General features: G+C 41.5%; 2 protein-coding genes across 3 annotated transcripts in view; one reads left to right on the top strand and one right to left on the bottom strand.

Moving 5' to 3' along the window:
- Window positions 1-12,691, bottom strand: part of vps8 (VPS8 subunit of CORVET complex) — a 78,332-nt gene that overhangs the window by 49,623 nt on the left and 16,018 nt on the right. For both annotated transcript variants that reach the window (XM_004572041.4, XM_004572040.4), the window contains exons 5-7: window positions 10,640-10,672; window positions 10,333-10,387; window positions 1,933-2,057 (exon numbers count right to left, since the gene is read on the bottom strand). In XM_004572041.4, the coding sequence (XP_004572098.2) occupies window positions 1,933-2,057; window positions 10,333-10,387; window positions 10,640-10,672 (213 nt within the window). The remainder of the gene's footprint in view (window positions 1-1,932; window positions 2,058-10,332; window positions 10,388-10,639; window positions 10,673-12,691) is intronic.
- Window positions 2,948-6,818, top strand: LOC101471749 (DELTA-stichotoxin-Hmg2b-like). Its single transcript, XM_004572039.4, has 3 exons — window positions 2,948-3,036; window positions 3,722-3,815; window positions 6,145-6,818. Exons 2-3 carry the CDS (start codon window positions 3,748-3,750, stop codon window positions 6,569-6,571), a joined length of 495 nt encoding a protein of 164 aa, XP_004572096.1. The 5' UTR covers window positions 2,948-3,036; window positions 3,722-3,747; the 3' UTR covers window positions 6,572-6,818.

The following is a 12,691-nucleotide window of genomic DNA, read 5'->3' on the forward strand; positions in this document are numbered from 1 at the left end:
ATCTGTTCACTTATTTTAACATTTTATTGGGATTATAAAGTTCAAAAGATCACCAGCACTGACACACTGTTGGGTTAGTCATCATCACCCACACGCTGGCTGACCAGCCATCTAACCTTTGGTCAGAAAAGCGTCAGGAGGTAATGGTACTTCATTTAGAAAAGTGTGAGTTTTCATCTTTGGCATCATCCTGTCAGCATGGTGAATTTCAGTGTTTCCCCATGAAGCATGAAAATGCTGTAACTCACCATGAAACAGGAAGCTGTTGTTCCTAGATCAGGATTCTTAAGTGAAGGCTTTCACTGTGTTAATGAGTTTGCTACAGACTGTGGTAGCAGCTAGCTCCATATTTACGTCTATCTGCATGTGAACCAGATGTTTGTGAACAAGACATTAGTGTTAATGAGCTGTTAGCTGTTAGCATTAACTCATATGACCTTCCTGGGCAGCGTCCTACTCTACAAATCAGACTTCAGATACACTGACAGTGGGGACACACACACTGTTGCATGTGTATGTGAGTGGAACAACCTGGCGTACAGGAAGGACATCACTCACTTTATCATCTGATGTGAACTCAACCACCTACACATCCACACTAGTGAGAACTCCCATCACAGTGAACATGCACGGTTTTGGCACTGATGTCGTGGACAAGTACAAATTCCTGGATGTTCACCTTCACAATAAACCGGACTGGTCAGAAAACACTCCAGATCTGTACGAGAAAGGACAACGTCAGCTCCTGTCTTCCTTCTCTCACTCCAACCAGTCGCAGCAGATGGCCCCGCCCCCCTGAGCCGGGGGTTTCTTCCTGTTAAAAGGGAGTTTTTCCTTCCCACTGTGGCCAAAGTGCTTGCTCACAGGGGGTCACATGATTGTTGGGTTTTTCTCTGTATGTGTTATTGTAGGGTCTACTGTGAAGCGCCTTGAGGCCACTGTTGTTGTGTATAAATAAAATTGAACTGAAGCTCTGCTGGGCAGGCTGAGGTGTGCGGGACTTTTTCAGTGACGCTCCTGCAGTCTTTTACCTTCTAACACCTTTGTACAGGTGACAACTCCCCTGGTGGGAAGGTCATCCCTTCATCCCAACAGCAGTCACACTGTAAAATACAGATAACTGCTGAAATATATGTACATCATCACTCCCACTGCACTTCATGTGCACATAAAAAATATCGAGTTCTAGTTACTCTTGGAAATCTTTTTTTGCCCAAATTCAATTTTTCTTCCTCACTGTTGTGCTGCTATAGTCCCCACGGTGGGATTCATAAAGTCTATTTATATCTGTCTATGCATCTCTCTATATATGTACTTATCCAGCCATCGTTCAAATTTGGCAGCTTAAGGTAATGTTTTTAAAAACAATAAAAAAGACTCTTAAAGTCTGTCCTAAACCAAAAAGGAGGGCAGCTGTTTTGAATTATTTTGGCAGCAGTTTTGTTGTAGCTAATCAAATTTCTCCCAGAGATTTCATCTGACCACCATGAGCATTGGTGAGTTCAACCTAATGACCCTGGCGATGCTAAATTGCGAAGCATGTGAGTTTGTTTTTTTTAACTGAAGGACACGTCTGTGATGTCAAATTTGGATTATTCACTACAGGACATTAAATTGTTAAAAACATCCTAAACCTTACAACTGATAAAATCATCTGTTTCTATATGAAATGTTCAGTGTTAATATCACATACAGGAACACATCATTAGTGAGTGACCTCATACACCACCCACTGGCCACGGGTAGTAACAACAGTTAGAAATCATCCACCCGACTACAGCAAACACCTCCACAGTGTCAAGTCACGACATGCACTGAGGTGAAAGGGCCCTATGATTTAACTGTTATTATATCATCATTACTATTTGGCAGCTTTAACAAAATAAACTGTAAATTAGTGGCAAATAAAGTCTATTTATCTTGTCCTAGTACCTGTCCTTTGGCAAACCCGCAGAGAAGTCGTGAGCAGTCATGGTTGATGCTCAGGGCAGAGACGGCGCCAAACTCTGCTCCAGTCGTCTTGGTACCCAGACAGAGCCGCAAGGCCTGGTTGGTATCTGGAGAGGAAGAGGTCGTTTAGCTGACAGAGCAGGAGAAAAACAGGCAAAAGACACACTGAAAGTTGTCCCAGTCCTCAGTTTTACGAGTGCAATACCAGAATTAAAAAGCACATAATTTAAACATAAAAACAAAACTGACACTAAATGAAGAGCCATAAAAGTAATCAAAGTACTGTAAATAAAAATAAACAAATGAAACCAAATAACATGCCAAACCAAAATGCACACAAAGAGTGATGTTTCAGGCTGAACACCAGACGAACAACATTCAGGAGGATCTGACAGACGTGGTCATACCTTTTCCTGCTCAGGCATCATAATGTCAGCAACACAGAGAGACACTGATCAGCCCTGCTGCAAGTTAAATACTGAGCAAATTCCAGTTAAACCACATCACAGTTAGAACATCATCCCTGAAGCCTCTGTTCCTGCGTGTGTGTTTGTAAATTCGCTTATTAGCAAGTGTTGTGTGTCTCTGAAATAACAGTGAAGTTTGCCTGGCAGAATGCTGTTACTGAAGTTACACATCTGTCATGTTTAAAAGGGACTTCTGCAACATTTTATAAAGTAGAACCAAAGCAATGATGCTAAGACGAAATAAAGACAGAAATGCATGACTTCATCTCTTTTAGGGAAATCAAACCAGCTTAAAAGCTCAGTGGTGTTTATGTGCGGCAGTGTGCGTAACACACGCTGTAAAGCAGTACCATCCTGAAGTCCCACCTTGTACAAACATTCGATAACCACCTTAAAGGTTCCACCAAAGGCATGGATCCGTCTAACCACTGTTAGATACGGCAGAGAAACAGAGGGGTGGGACGCTCTGAACATGAGATAAGGAGTCAGGTGGTACGTTGTGATTACCTGAGTCAATATAACCTGGTGTGATAACAGCTAATGCACAGTGGGACTCGTTCATACCCGGACTAACAATCCGTTTGCTCAAACTGTTTTTGTATTTTTCAGTGATACAAAGGTAAGTGTTCCACTATGGTTCAAACTTACCTTTACTGATGTGAGCTAATGATGCTGTTTGTGGCTTCATTTCCAGGTAATATCTGGCTTTCAATACCAGATTTTCTGCACCACATTTATTCATTGATTAGTCTTATTTTGCCAACTACTTCATCTGAGTGTCATTTTATAGTCTGGATATTTGGCACAGTCAAAGTTTGAGTCGACCGTCTGACTGGTTAGATCCTTATTTGGAACTTAGGTTGCTAAAATAAAACATGCATACATTAATATAAGCATGCTTTATGTAATACAAATTAAAGGTGCTAAGTAAATGTAAACTAACAATGACAGCTACATATAAAAGATACATTTGAATAATTACTTAATCCATCAACATGTCTAATGGGCCCCAGCCCAGCAAGACTGTCTTATATTATCAAGACTTTCATATTAAACGTCATCAATTCATCTCTCTTAATTCTTGTTCCACCATTGGCCCACTTAGTCAACTGTCATTGTGAATTCAGATGATAACTTGTGATTTCACAGAAAACAGGTCTGCATCTTCTATTTCCAGGCCTCACTCGTGTAATTCTAGCCACTGTCACCACATCATTAAGCAAAACACAGCTCACTACGTTTGACGACTGTGTCTTCCCTTTAAAAATGGTGATATAAGTGAAAGGCTATGTTCTGATTCACAGCCTCCTCCTGCCATCACATCAACACGATGCCTCATCGCAGCTGTTCTGTTGAGATTAACAACAACTCCGGCTACTACACTCTGGCCAATCCAAGGTGCGGTGTTACTTCTGTACTTTCCATCTGATGCAAGTTTCAAGAATGGGTTTAATGTAACATAAATCATCTTTTGCTGCCAATACAAACAGTCTAAAATGCTCAAATCTACTCAGTATGCACATGGCAATACTGCAGACACTTGTGATGTTCTCAATTTAGTAAGTAAGTAAAATTTATTTAGATAGCGCTTTTCACAGGTAAAAAAAATCAAAGTGCTTTACAACACAGGAAATGGCAATATAAAACAATATGACAGCAAATCAATGATGTCATTATGGTCCAGTTCTCTATGTAATGTTTGAGTTTTAGGGGAATTTGCAAATATTGAGAGAAAGAACCAGAAGGCTGTCGGTCATGAGTTTTACAAACTGGCTGCGATGGTCACTGGTGCAGGGACGACCTCATTGGCTGTTGGTTTCAGCACGCCATGTGAGGAACACAGTCATGCTGTTGAGGATGCAGCAGAGAAGTTGTCGCCTTTATTTAGACATGAATTCTCCAGATGTGCTGCTCCAGAACAAAAAAGACGCTGTTGGTCATTTCTGCCATATCGTTACAGTAAAGATGCAACTGCTAGTTAGCCATTAGCATGCAGAAATCCTGTCAGCCCTCATGGTGAACCATGAGACGGTTCTTTGAGTTCATGTGCTGTCGAGCCAAGAAAAAGTAGTCAAGATGATGATGTGACCCAAGCCACGATGTATAAGACGGCTGCAGAATGAAACCCACACACCTAAAGCACAGTGGTGTGGTGGTTAGCGACATTGCCTAACATCGGAAAGGTCCTGGGTTTGAATCCATCAGCTTTCTGGGGCCATTCTGTGTGCAGTCTGCATGGGTTTTCTGGCTTCCTCCCACAGTCCAAAACCGTGCAAATGAAGTTAACTGGTGACTCTAAAGTGGCTGTAGGTGCTAATGGTTCTCTGTCTCTTTATGCTAGCATGAGATAGGTTGGGGACATGTCCTGTTCAGGGTGTACTCTGTCTCTTGTCTTATGAAAGCCTGAATAAGCTCCAGCCCAACCATGATGGATGACCACGTCAATAATTATAGTTGGTTATAATCTTTTTAAACCTTTGGGTTTATCATTGTTGAAAACTTATTTACAAGCACAAATATAATAAAACTGTGGCAAACTTTGCAAAATCCAACACAGCCAGTGCACATCTGAGCAAATGGAAAGAGGAAAAGTGTTTGTTTTGCAAATTCTTACCAAAGTAAAATCCTAAAATGAATGAATCCATTACTTGCATCAGAAGTTCTTCAATGATCTGCATAAGGGTGGATAGAAAATAATGATCCAGCACATTTTTATGGACACTTGTGTAGCTTGCCTGTAGCTTCATGTGGGAGGTGAAAAACAGCAGCTCAATGTGTCACTTTTGAGGTGGATTAAATGCACATTACTCCTGATGATGGTAAACAGCACACTATTGTGCAAAGGTGTCAAACATCCGGCCCGTGAGATCATTTCATTGGTCAGTTATTAACGGCCTGTCGGTATGTGGAAATCAAATCATCAGCCCTACTGAGAATCCATGTGGGCAGGGCTGGGACTATTTTAATGGGCACACCATGCAGGCATTCACATGCAAAGAGCATTATGTGACAGCACGTATGCCATAAACATGCAGAACATGTTTACTTTTCTACAAAAACATGCAGAAAAACAGTTAAATATGAAATTTCTTTACACTGACAGAAAGGAGCGTCTCACCCATTACTGATCAAAATGGGCTGTATGTGAGTCTGACACATGTGCTCTAGATAGTCCAAAAACATGAATCCACTGCAGCAAAAACACCATCAATCCTCTACAAGCACAGCAAAGACAGCACACCTACACAATCATTATGGGCAGAATCACTAACGCAAAGCTAGGAAGAAGAAATCCCACAGTGACGTTTAAGCAGAACGTATGCTAACCCCAACCAAGCAGTCCAAGAGTATGTTTGTGTGTAACAAAGCTGATCTCTCATCTTTAGCCCTGCTGCTTCCTGTTTTGCACTTTTATTCAATTTATTAAAATGAAACTCCTCCATACATTCGCCCTATAAGGATAAGGGTTGGAGCACGTATGTGGGTATAAGTTTATTGTTACTTTTGTTGTGTAACTTCAATAATGCGAATGAGAAACCAAAAGCGTCACAGCCCTGTTGGGTTGTTCAGCTCTTACAATACTGTTGTGCATGCAATGTGTCCTATTGACTGCATTATTGTTACATAGTTTAGACAAACAGTGTTTACTTATTGGAAAGTATAACCAGAAGAACTGGTCAAAGTGTTTCTGTTAGACCCATCTAACACACTGTGTCTCCATGCTTAGGGCTTTCAGTGAGAGTGGCAAATGCGAGGTCCCTTTGCCACCCATGGTAGGTCCCTGCTCTGAAGCCAGTGCACTGTTCAACAAAGTCACTGGCAGTGCAACTGGAGCAGTTGGAGTCTTCACCTATGACCTTGTCAACCCTGACATGAACGACTATAGCCACATCATGGCTGTCATGTTCTCCGTGCCGTATGATCGAAGCCTCTACTCCAACTGGTTTGCCGTGGGGATCTTTGACAAAGGAACCGACTGTGACTATAATCTTTATGACATCATGTATAATGGGAGTGAAAATAGTTTCGTAAGAGCCAAGGCTGACGGGTCCTGCATTTCTTATGAAGGTGACTACGTTATTGTCAGTGCCTCCATGTCTGATTCAGGTGAAGCAGTCCTGAGGGTGGATGTCAATGACACAGGGATGTACTAACACAACAGACGCAAGATGTTACACAAGTAAAACAATCACTGGCATCCCACTACGTATCTGCAAGGGTCAATCAACTGGTAAAACTGGTCACTTGCTAAAGTGCTGATTTCAGTGTAAACGAGTGCATGCCGTTGTATACTCAAGAGTGCTTTCTCTAGACTGATTCATGAAAGATTTGTATGTATCAAAAACAGGTTTTCTTTGTAACCAGTGTATAACGTAACAATAAATCTAAACCTTTACCTGATTTAAATTTGTCCCTCTTCTGTTCAACATCACCTCCGGATTCTGCAGAAGTATTTCTCTGTTTATTATCTCAGTCTTTAGGTCCATTCTGTCGAACGGTGGGCCTCAAATATACACAAGATCAAATTCCCTTTCAAACCGACACTAGGACCACTAATGGTGATGGAAGGACCTCGAGCTATTCTGAACACTTTCAGTGCTAAAGAGTCAACTTGGAGTCAACTGAAACGCCAGGCTGTTTTGAACATTTAAAAACACCCAAACTGTTCTCCAGGGTGAGAATGTCAAAGGGCGCTGTAGCATCCTGAGATGATTCAGCAGAAATGAACAAAAATGTTTGGTGCGTGCCAGGACGGCAGCAGCACAGAGGACACTGACAAAGTGTTGCCTCCTTCCTGATTCCCTGTGTTTTTGTATGTTCGTTACACTTAACTGTTTCAGATCAAACAAATTTGAATATTAGACAAAGATAACACAAGTAAACACAAAACGCAGATTCTAAATGAAGGTGTTTTTCTTATTAAGGAGAAAAACCCAAACATACCTGTGTGAAGCACTGATTGCCCCTGAACCTAATAACTGATTGGGTCACCTTTAACAGCAACGACTGTAATCGAGCCTTTGTGATGACTGGCAGTGAGTCTTTTACAGCACTTTTTGGCCCACTCATCTCTGCAAACTGTTTTACTACAGCCACATTCGGTGGGTTTTCAAGCATGAACCGCCTTTAAGGTCATGCCGCAGCATCTCAATCGGGTTCAGGTCAGGACTTTGTCTGGGCCAACCCAAAGTCTTCATGTTGGTTTGCTTTACCCACTCAGAGGTGGACTGGCTGCTGTGTATTGGACCTTTGTCCTGCTGCTGAGCCCAAGGGCACAATGAATGAAATACGTAAGAGCGATACAGTGATAAATGAATAGTTATCCTTAAGAACTATTTTCCTTTTTTTCACCGTTTCTCTTATCAATTTTGCACAATTGTGTCTAATTTACTTCATTTGTATTTGTCAGATCTGGTTTTTGCTCACTGGTGCCACACATGTATGTTCTATCTTTTATGTGTTTTCTGTATTTGCTTTCCTTTACATCTTTACCTTTGTGTGTTATTGAGTAAATAAGACTTGTAGACTCAGCACTTCTACTACAAGTATAAATAAAAAAATTAAAAGAAAAGAAAGGCACAGCACACATAAAACAAACAAAACAAGACGAGAAAGAAAATAAAAATAGCAAATAAAATAAAGAACAAGTCAACGCCAAGTATCATTTTCTAAATTATTCCCTTCATAATGTCTCAGAAGCTCAGCTAAAGGCGACCACGTTTCTGCTGAGAAGGTGATTGGCTGCAGACTCCCATCTCTGCAGGACCTGTACACCTCCAGGACATTGCGGCGTGCAGCTCGGATCTCAGCTGACCCTTCTCACCCTGGACACAGTCTGTTTGACCTGCTCCCCTCAGGCAGGAGGCTCCGGTCCATTCGCACCAGAACCTCTCGCCATAAGAACAGTTTCTTCCCCTCTGCTGTTGGACACATGAACAATAACCGTACGACTGTTCCCACCCCTAACACATGACCCTACGCTGTGTCACTGCATCATTTCATGTTTTGGCACTGATCACCACCTGCACTCATGTATATATCTTTCAATGTAGCACTCATAATTCTTATTCTCATGTATATATCTCATGTATATCTCATGCACATATCTTTCCACGTAGCACTTTTAATTCTTATTCTTTTATTTTTCCATGTCTATTTAAGTGCTATTTATGACACTATGTTTGCACTGAAGCACCGCAGCAATTTCCTAATGTTGTAAACCTGCTCAACATTTGGCAATAAACCCCTTTCTGATTCTGATTCTGATTCTGATTAAGATCTGCTCCCTCTCCTCTGACAATAAGTAAGTGTGTCCAATCCAGCACATGATGATGCCTCCTGCACCCACCTATCACTTTAGCGTACATCTATTTTCTTCCAACACAAAGATATTCACCGCCTGGCCTGCAGGAGGCCAAAGTCGATCCATTTTAGCTGTGTGGAGCTAAAACCACAGTTCTCTGGATATATAACCAGCTCGTGGCAGTTATCTGACTGTGTGGTTGGACCAGTCAGTCCAGTAAGGAATATTAAACAGTGTTAAACCTGTTCTTTTTAAATGGCAAACACCATCACAAGTAAATGGACTGGTTCTTATACAGCACTTTTCATCCATTTACACAAAGTTGATTACACTGGAGAGCAACTCGGGCTTCAGTATCTTGTTAGCATACATTAGCATGCTAACTGGAGCAGCCAGGGATCAAATCACCAACTTCCCAATTAGTAGATGATGTCTCTACGTCCTGAGCTACAGCCAATCCTACAGTAGTTGAAAAACGTGCTGAAACCTCTGTACTGTGGCTTTCCAAACACACATATCCTAATGCTAGAGTACAACTAAGGCGGTTAATATGCTGAAACCCGTGGACCTATCATCTGAAATGTACAGGCATGAAAATGGAAGTGCAGAGAGCTTCTAGCAGTCTACAAAACACAATGTAGTTACATTGTCCTGTAACTGTTGTTGCAATGATACTTACTGTGAAATGCACTTCTAATAATTGTGATCATGTTTCCTGATAACAAATGGTTACTTTGTGATGAAATAAATCAAATTCAATCCCATTTTTAGAAGCACAAAGACGGTCTTTATTCAAGCAAGTCAGGAGGTCAGTTGTGATGTACACAGGAAAACATCAGGACTTTGTGCAGCACACATTCTGCTTTTAAAATTTCATACAGTTCATTTCCCATTTGTAATGTGACGCTGAAGCCGTAGCAAATTTGCCTGTATGCTTTATTACTGCATCGCTACATTAATAAACGAATGCAAACGAACTGTAACTGATTAAAGACTGTGGAGCCACATATTCATCTTTACTGTAACAAACATTTTAGATTCCACAGATCTGTTTGACCAGTGTAAAGACACATTCATCGATGCAAAGGCAGCGCGTGCACTTTCATCACGTCATCAGCATCTTCATGGCTAAATGATCCAACCTGGATTGACACATTCCACATGTACTCAAACTGATGCCAGTTTTTGAGCGACCTCACAGTTGCCCTGCTCCAAGCTGCTTCTTTACACTCGTGAAATGAGCTATCGCCCCCTTAGCGCAGAACAGTCCAACATGGTCCTACATGATGGCCTCTCTGTCTGCCAGTGCCACATAAAACGCTACCGTTAGCTGTGATGTGACAGTCACTGAGTATCCTTCATCTGCGTCTCAACAACACCAACGCTGAACGTAACATGCTGTAGTTGGCTAAACCACTGTTGTGTATCTTCAATACAAACATCTGCAGTCAAACCTAGATTCCTGTCAATCAGTAAGTCAAGTGTTTGGGGTTTGCTTCTATTTATGGGCTTGTTTCTGGTTCATTGGTGATAAAGTGATACAGTTATTCTCAAAGGGAAATATTGTTGACAGTGTAAATGTAAATAGACAGTATTACAGTTCAGACTTACCAAAGACCAAAGCCAGACCATGAGACGTTCCCACAGCAATGACACCCGACACTGTCTGAAGACACGGGGACGTACAGCTCAGAACAGACTAAACATGGAAGCGTTTTCAGATAGACAAGTACAAATGACAAAACACATCAAGGCTCCAAGTGTGACTGCAGCTGACGGCTGTCATTACTTGTCAGGTTCTGCTATGTGCTGATCCACGTCTGTAGTATGTAAAATATTTTTAATTATTGATGCAGGTGTACATATTCAGTCACTACACACTCTTTGTGTTGAGATGAACTACTTAGTAAATACTCACTATAGCTGTTGGAAGTCCAGCGTCCACTTTGTCCTGAGTGAAGACACAAAATGTTTTAGTTAAGAGTAGGGATGGGTATCGAAACCCGGTTCTTGTTGAGAACCGGTTCCCACTGTTTCAGTTCCTTGGAAGTGTTTGTCATTTTTGCAAACGATTCCCTTATCGATTCCAGTCGCCCCGAATGACGTCACCACGTTGCAGAGCGTCATTTACCTGGCAGGAAACACAGTGGCTCAAACGCTCAAAAGTTTGGTTATACTTTACGAGAACGGATGACAACAGGGCAACTTGCAGTACTTGCAAAGTAGATGTTTCATTTAAGGGAGGAAACACTACGAATATTCAAAAGCATTTGCTCACAAAACACACGATGACCTTAAATGAATGTCGTGTTTTTAATTCCGCTCGACTCGTGAATCTCAACCCAGCAGCAGCGGTAACGTTTGCACGTCCTCTCCCGTTAATGCGGCAGGTAAATAATCAACTAACAGTGCATATTATGTTAGCGCGATCTACCTTATTACAAACCTGCCATTACTGTGCATTTAGTGACCATGATGAGACAGAGCCTGGCTCAGATGCTGGCAGTTCTCGCTGCAGTCTGCCGGTAGCGTCTCCTTTCAGGCAGGATAGACGAATGTCACCGAGCAGAGACTCAGTTTGTGGTCAAAGGCTTGCACCCGTTTGCCACAGCAGATGATTTTCAGTAAGTAAATGTGTTTAATTGTAGGCAGGGACATTACTGGATATTCTTGTGTAATTGCTACAGAAGAATATTTATTTTATTATTTTACATTTACAATTTTTTCCTGGGGGCCCTGTGACACCCACTGAAGAGATCTCTTAAGATCTCACTGTTGGGTTTGTAAGGCCATGTTACTCCTAAATGTCTGTCTTGTTCAAAGAGAAGATATAAAACAAAGTTCTAAGCTAATCGATTTGTGAAAATCTTATCAATACCCATCCCTAGTTAAGAATGAGGAACGTTTGAAATTCAGATTTTGATTCTGCAGCTGTGTTATTCATTTTCTGTGCTAAACTCTTTCAGATTGCTCGTAGAGATAAAAACCCACTCGAGTATTATAAAGCTGGGTAAGAAGTCTTAGGCTACGTTCACACTGCAGGCGAAAGCGCATCAAATCCGATTTTTTTGACCCTATGCGACCCATCTATCTGATCATGGTGTGACAGTGTGAACGGCGCAAATCCGATATTTTCAAATCCGATCTGGGTCACTTTCGTATGTGGTACTGAATCCGATACATATCCGATGTTTTAGAAAGCGACTGCTGTTTGAACGGTCAAGTCGCATTAAATCCGCCTTTTACGTCACCGACACAAGACTGAAGCCAATTATCAGCGCCAGAGAAGACATCGCGAACGCTTCCTGGCCATCCAGTGTGGATGTCAGTGAAACTGTTGGGAAGACAACGTAAACATTTTATTTGTACTGTATAATCTGCAGATTCTGACAGAAATCTACAGCTATCCTTTGAAGCACCGCTCCTCTCTTAAACGGCAATAAGGATCATTATTAGGTTATTTACATTATTATGTAAATAACAAAATAACTTAAAGCAAAAATTGGGAAACGTGAAGACCGAAGTCTTTATATTAAGGGCCATCAGTCAAACAATACTGTTGCTCTGGGTCTAAACAGAGCGCGTTGTGTGTGACATCTTCTTTTGCGCATGCGGCCGCTTTGAGCGTTCACACTAGAGAGCGTTTGCTGTCGCATTTTATTTGTAGTGTGAACGAGCAGACAAAAAAATCAGATTTGATCAAAAAATCGGAATTGAGCATTAAGACCTGCAGTGTGAACGTAGCCTTAGACTAGGTTAAAGTACAGACTTGAGCTTTGGGTCAAGCAGCTCTTATGTTAGGATAAGACTGTAAACATGTTGTGTGTCTGTGTTTCTGTGATTGTGTAAATGCAGCTTTACATTTTGAGGACACACTCTGGTTTCAGGTGAGTTTCACAAAGCGTCAGTATGAATGAAATCAAACACGATGATTTTCTAGGGCAGACTTTCCGTTTGAATTCATTTTTTG

The sequence above is a fragment of the Maylandia zebra genome, linkage group LG13, assembly GCF_041146795.1.
Source record: "Maylandia zebra isolate NMK-2024a linkage group LG13, Mzebra_GT3a, whole genome shotgun sequence".
NCBI lineage: Eukaryota > Metazoa > Chordata > Actinopteri > Cichliformes > Cichlidae > Maylandia > Maylandia zebra.

Excerpts from the sequence above, each read along its gene's own strand:
- LOC101471749 (XM_004572039.4), top strand. The coding sequence starts at position 3,748 with ATGCCTCATCGCAGCTGTTCTGTTGAGATTAACAACAACTCCGGCTAC. Across the intron at positions 3,816-6,144 it reads TACACTCTGGCCAATCCAAG|GGCTTTCAGTGAGAGTGGCA; the intron begins GTGCGGTGTTAC and ends CTCCATGCTTAG.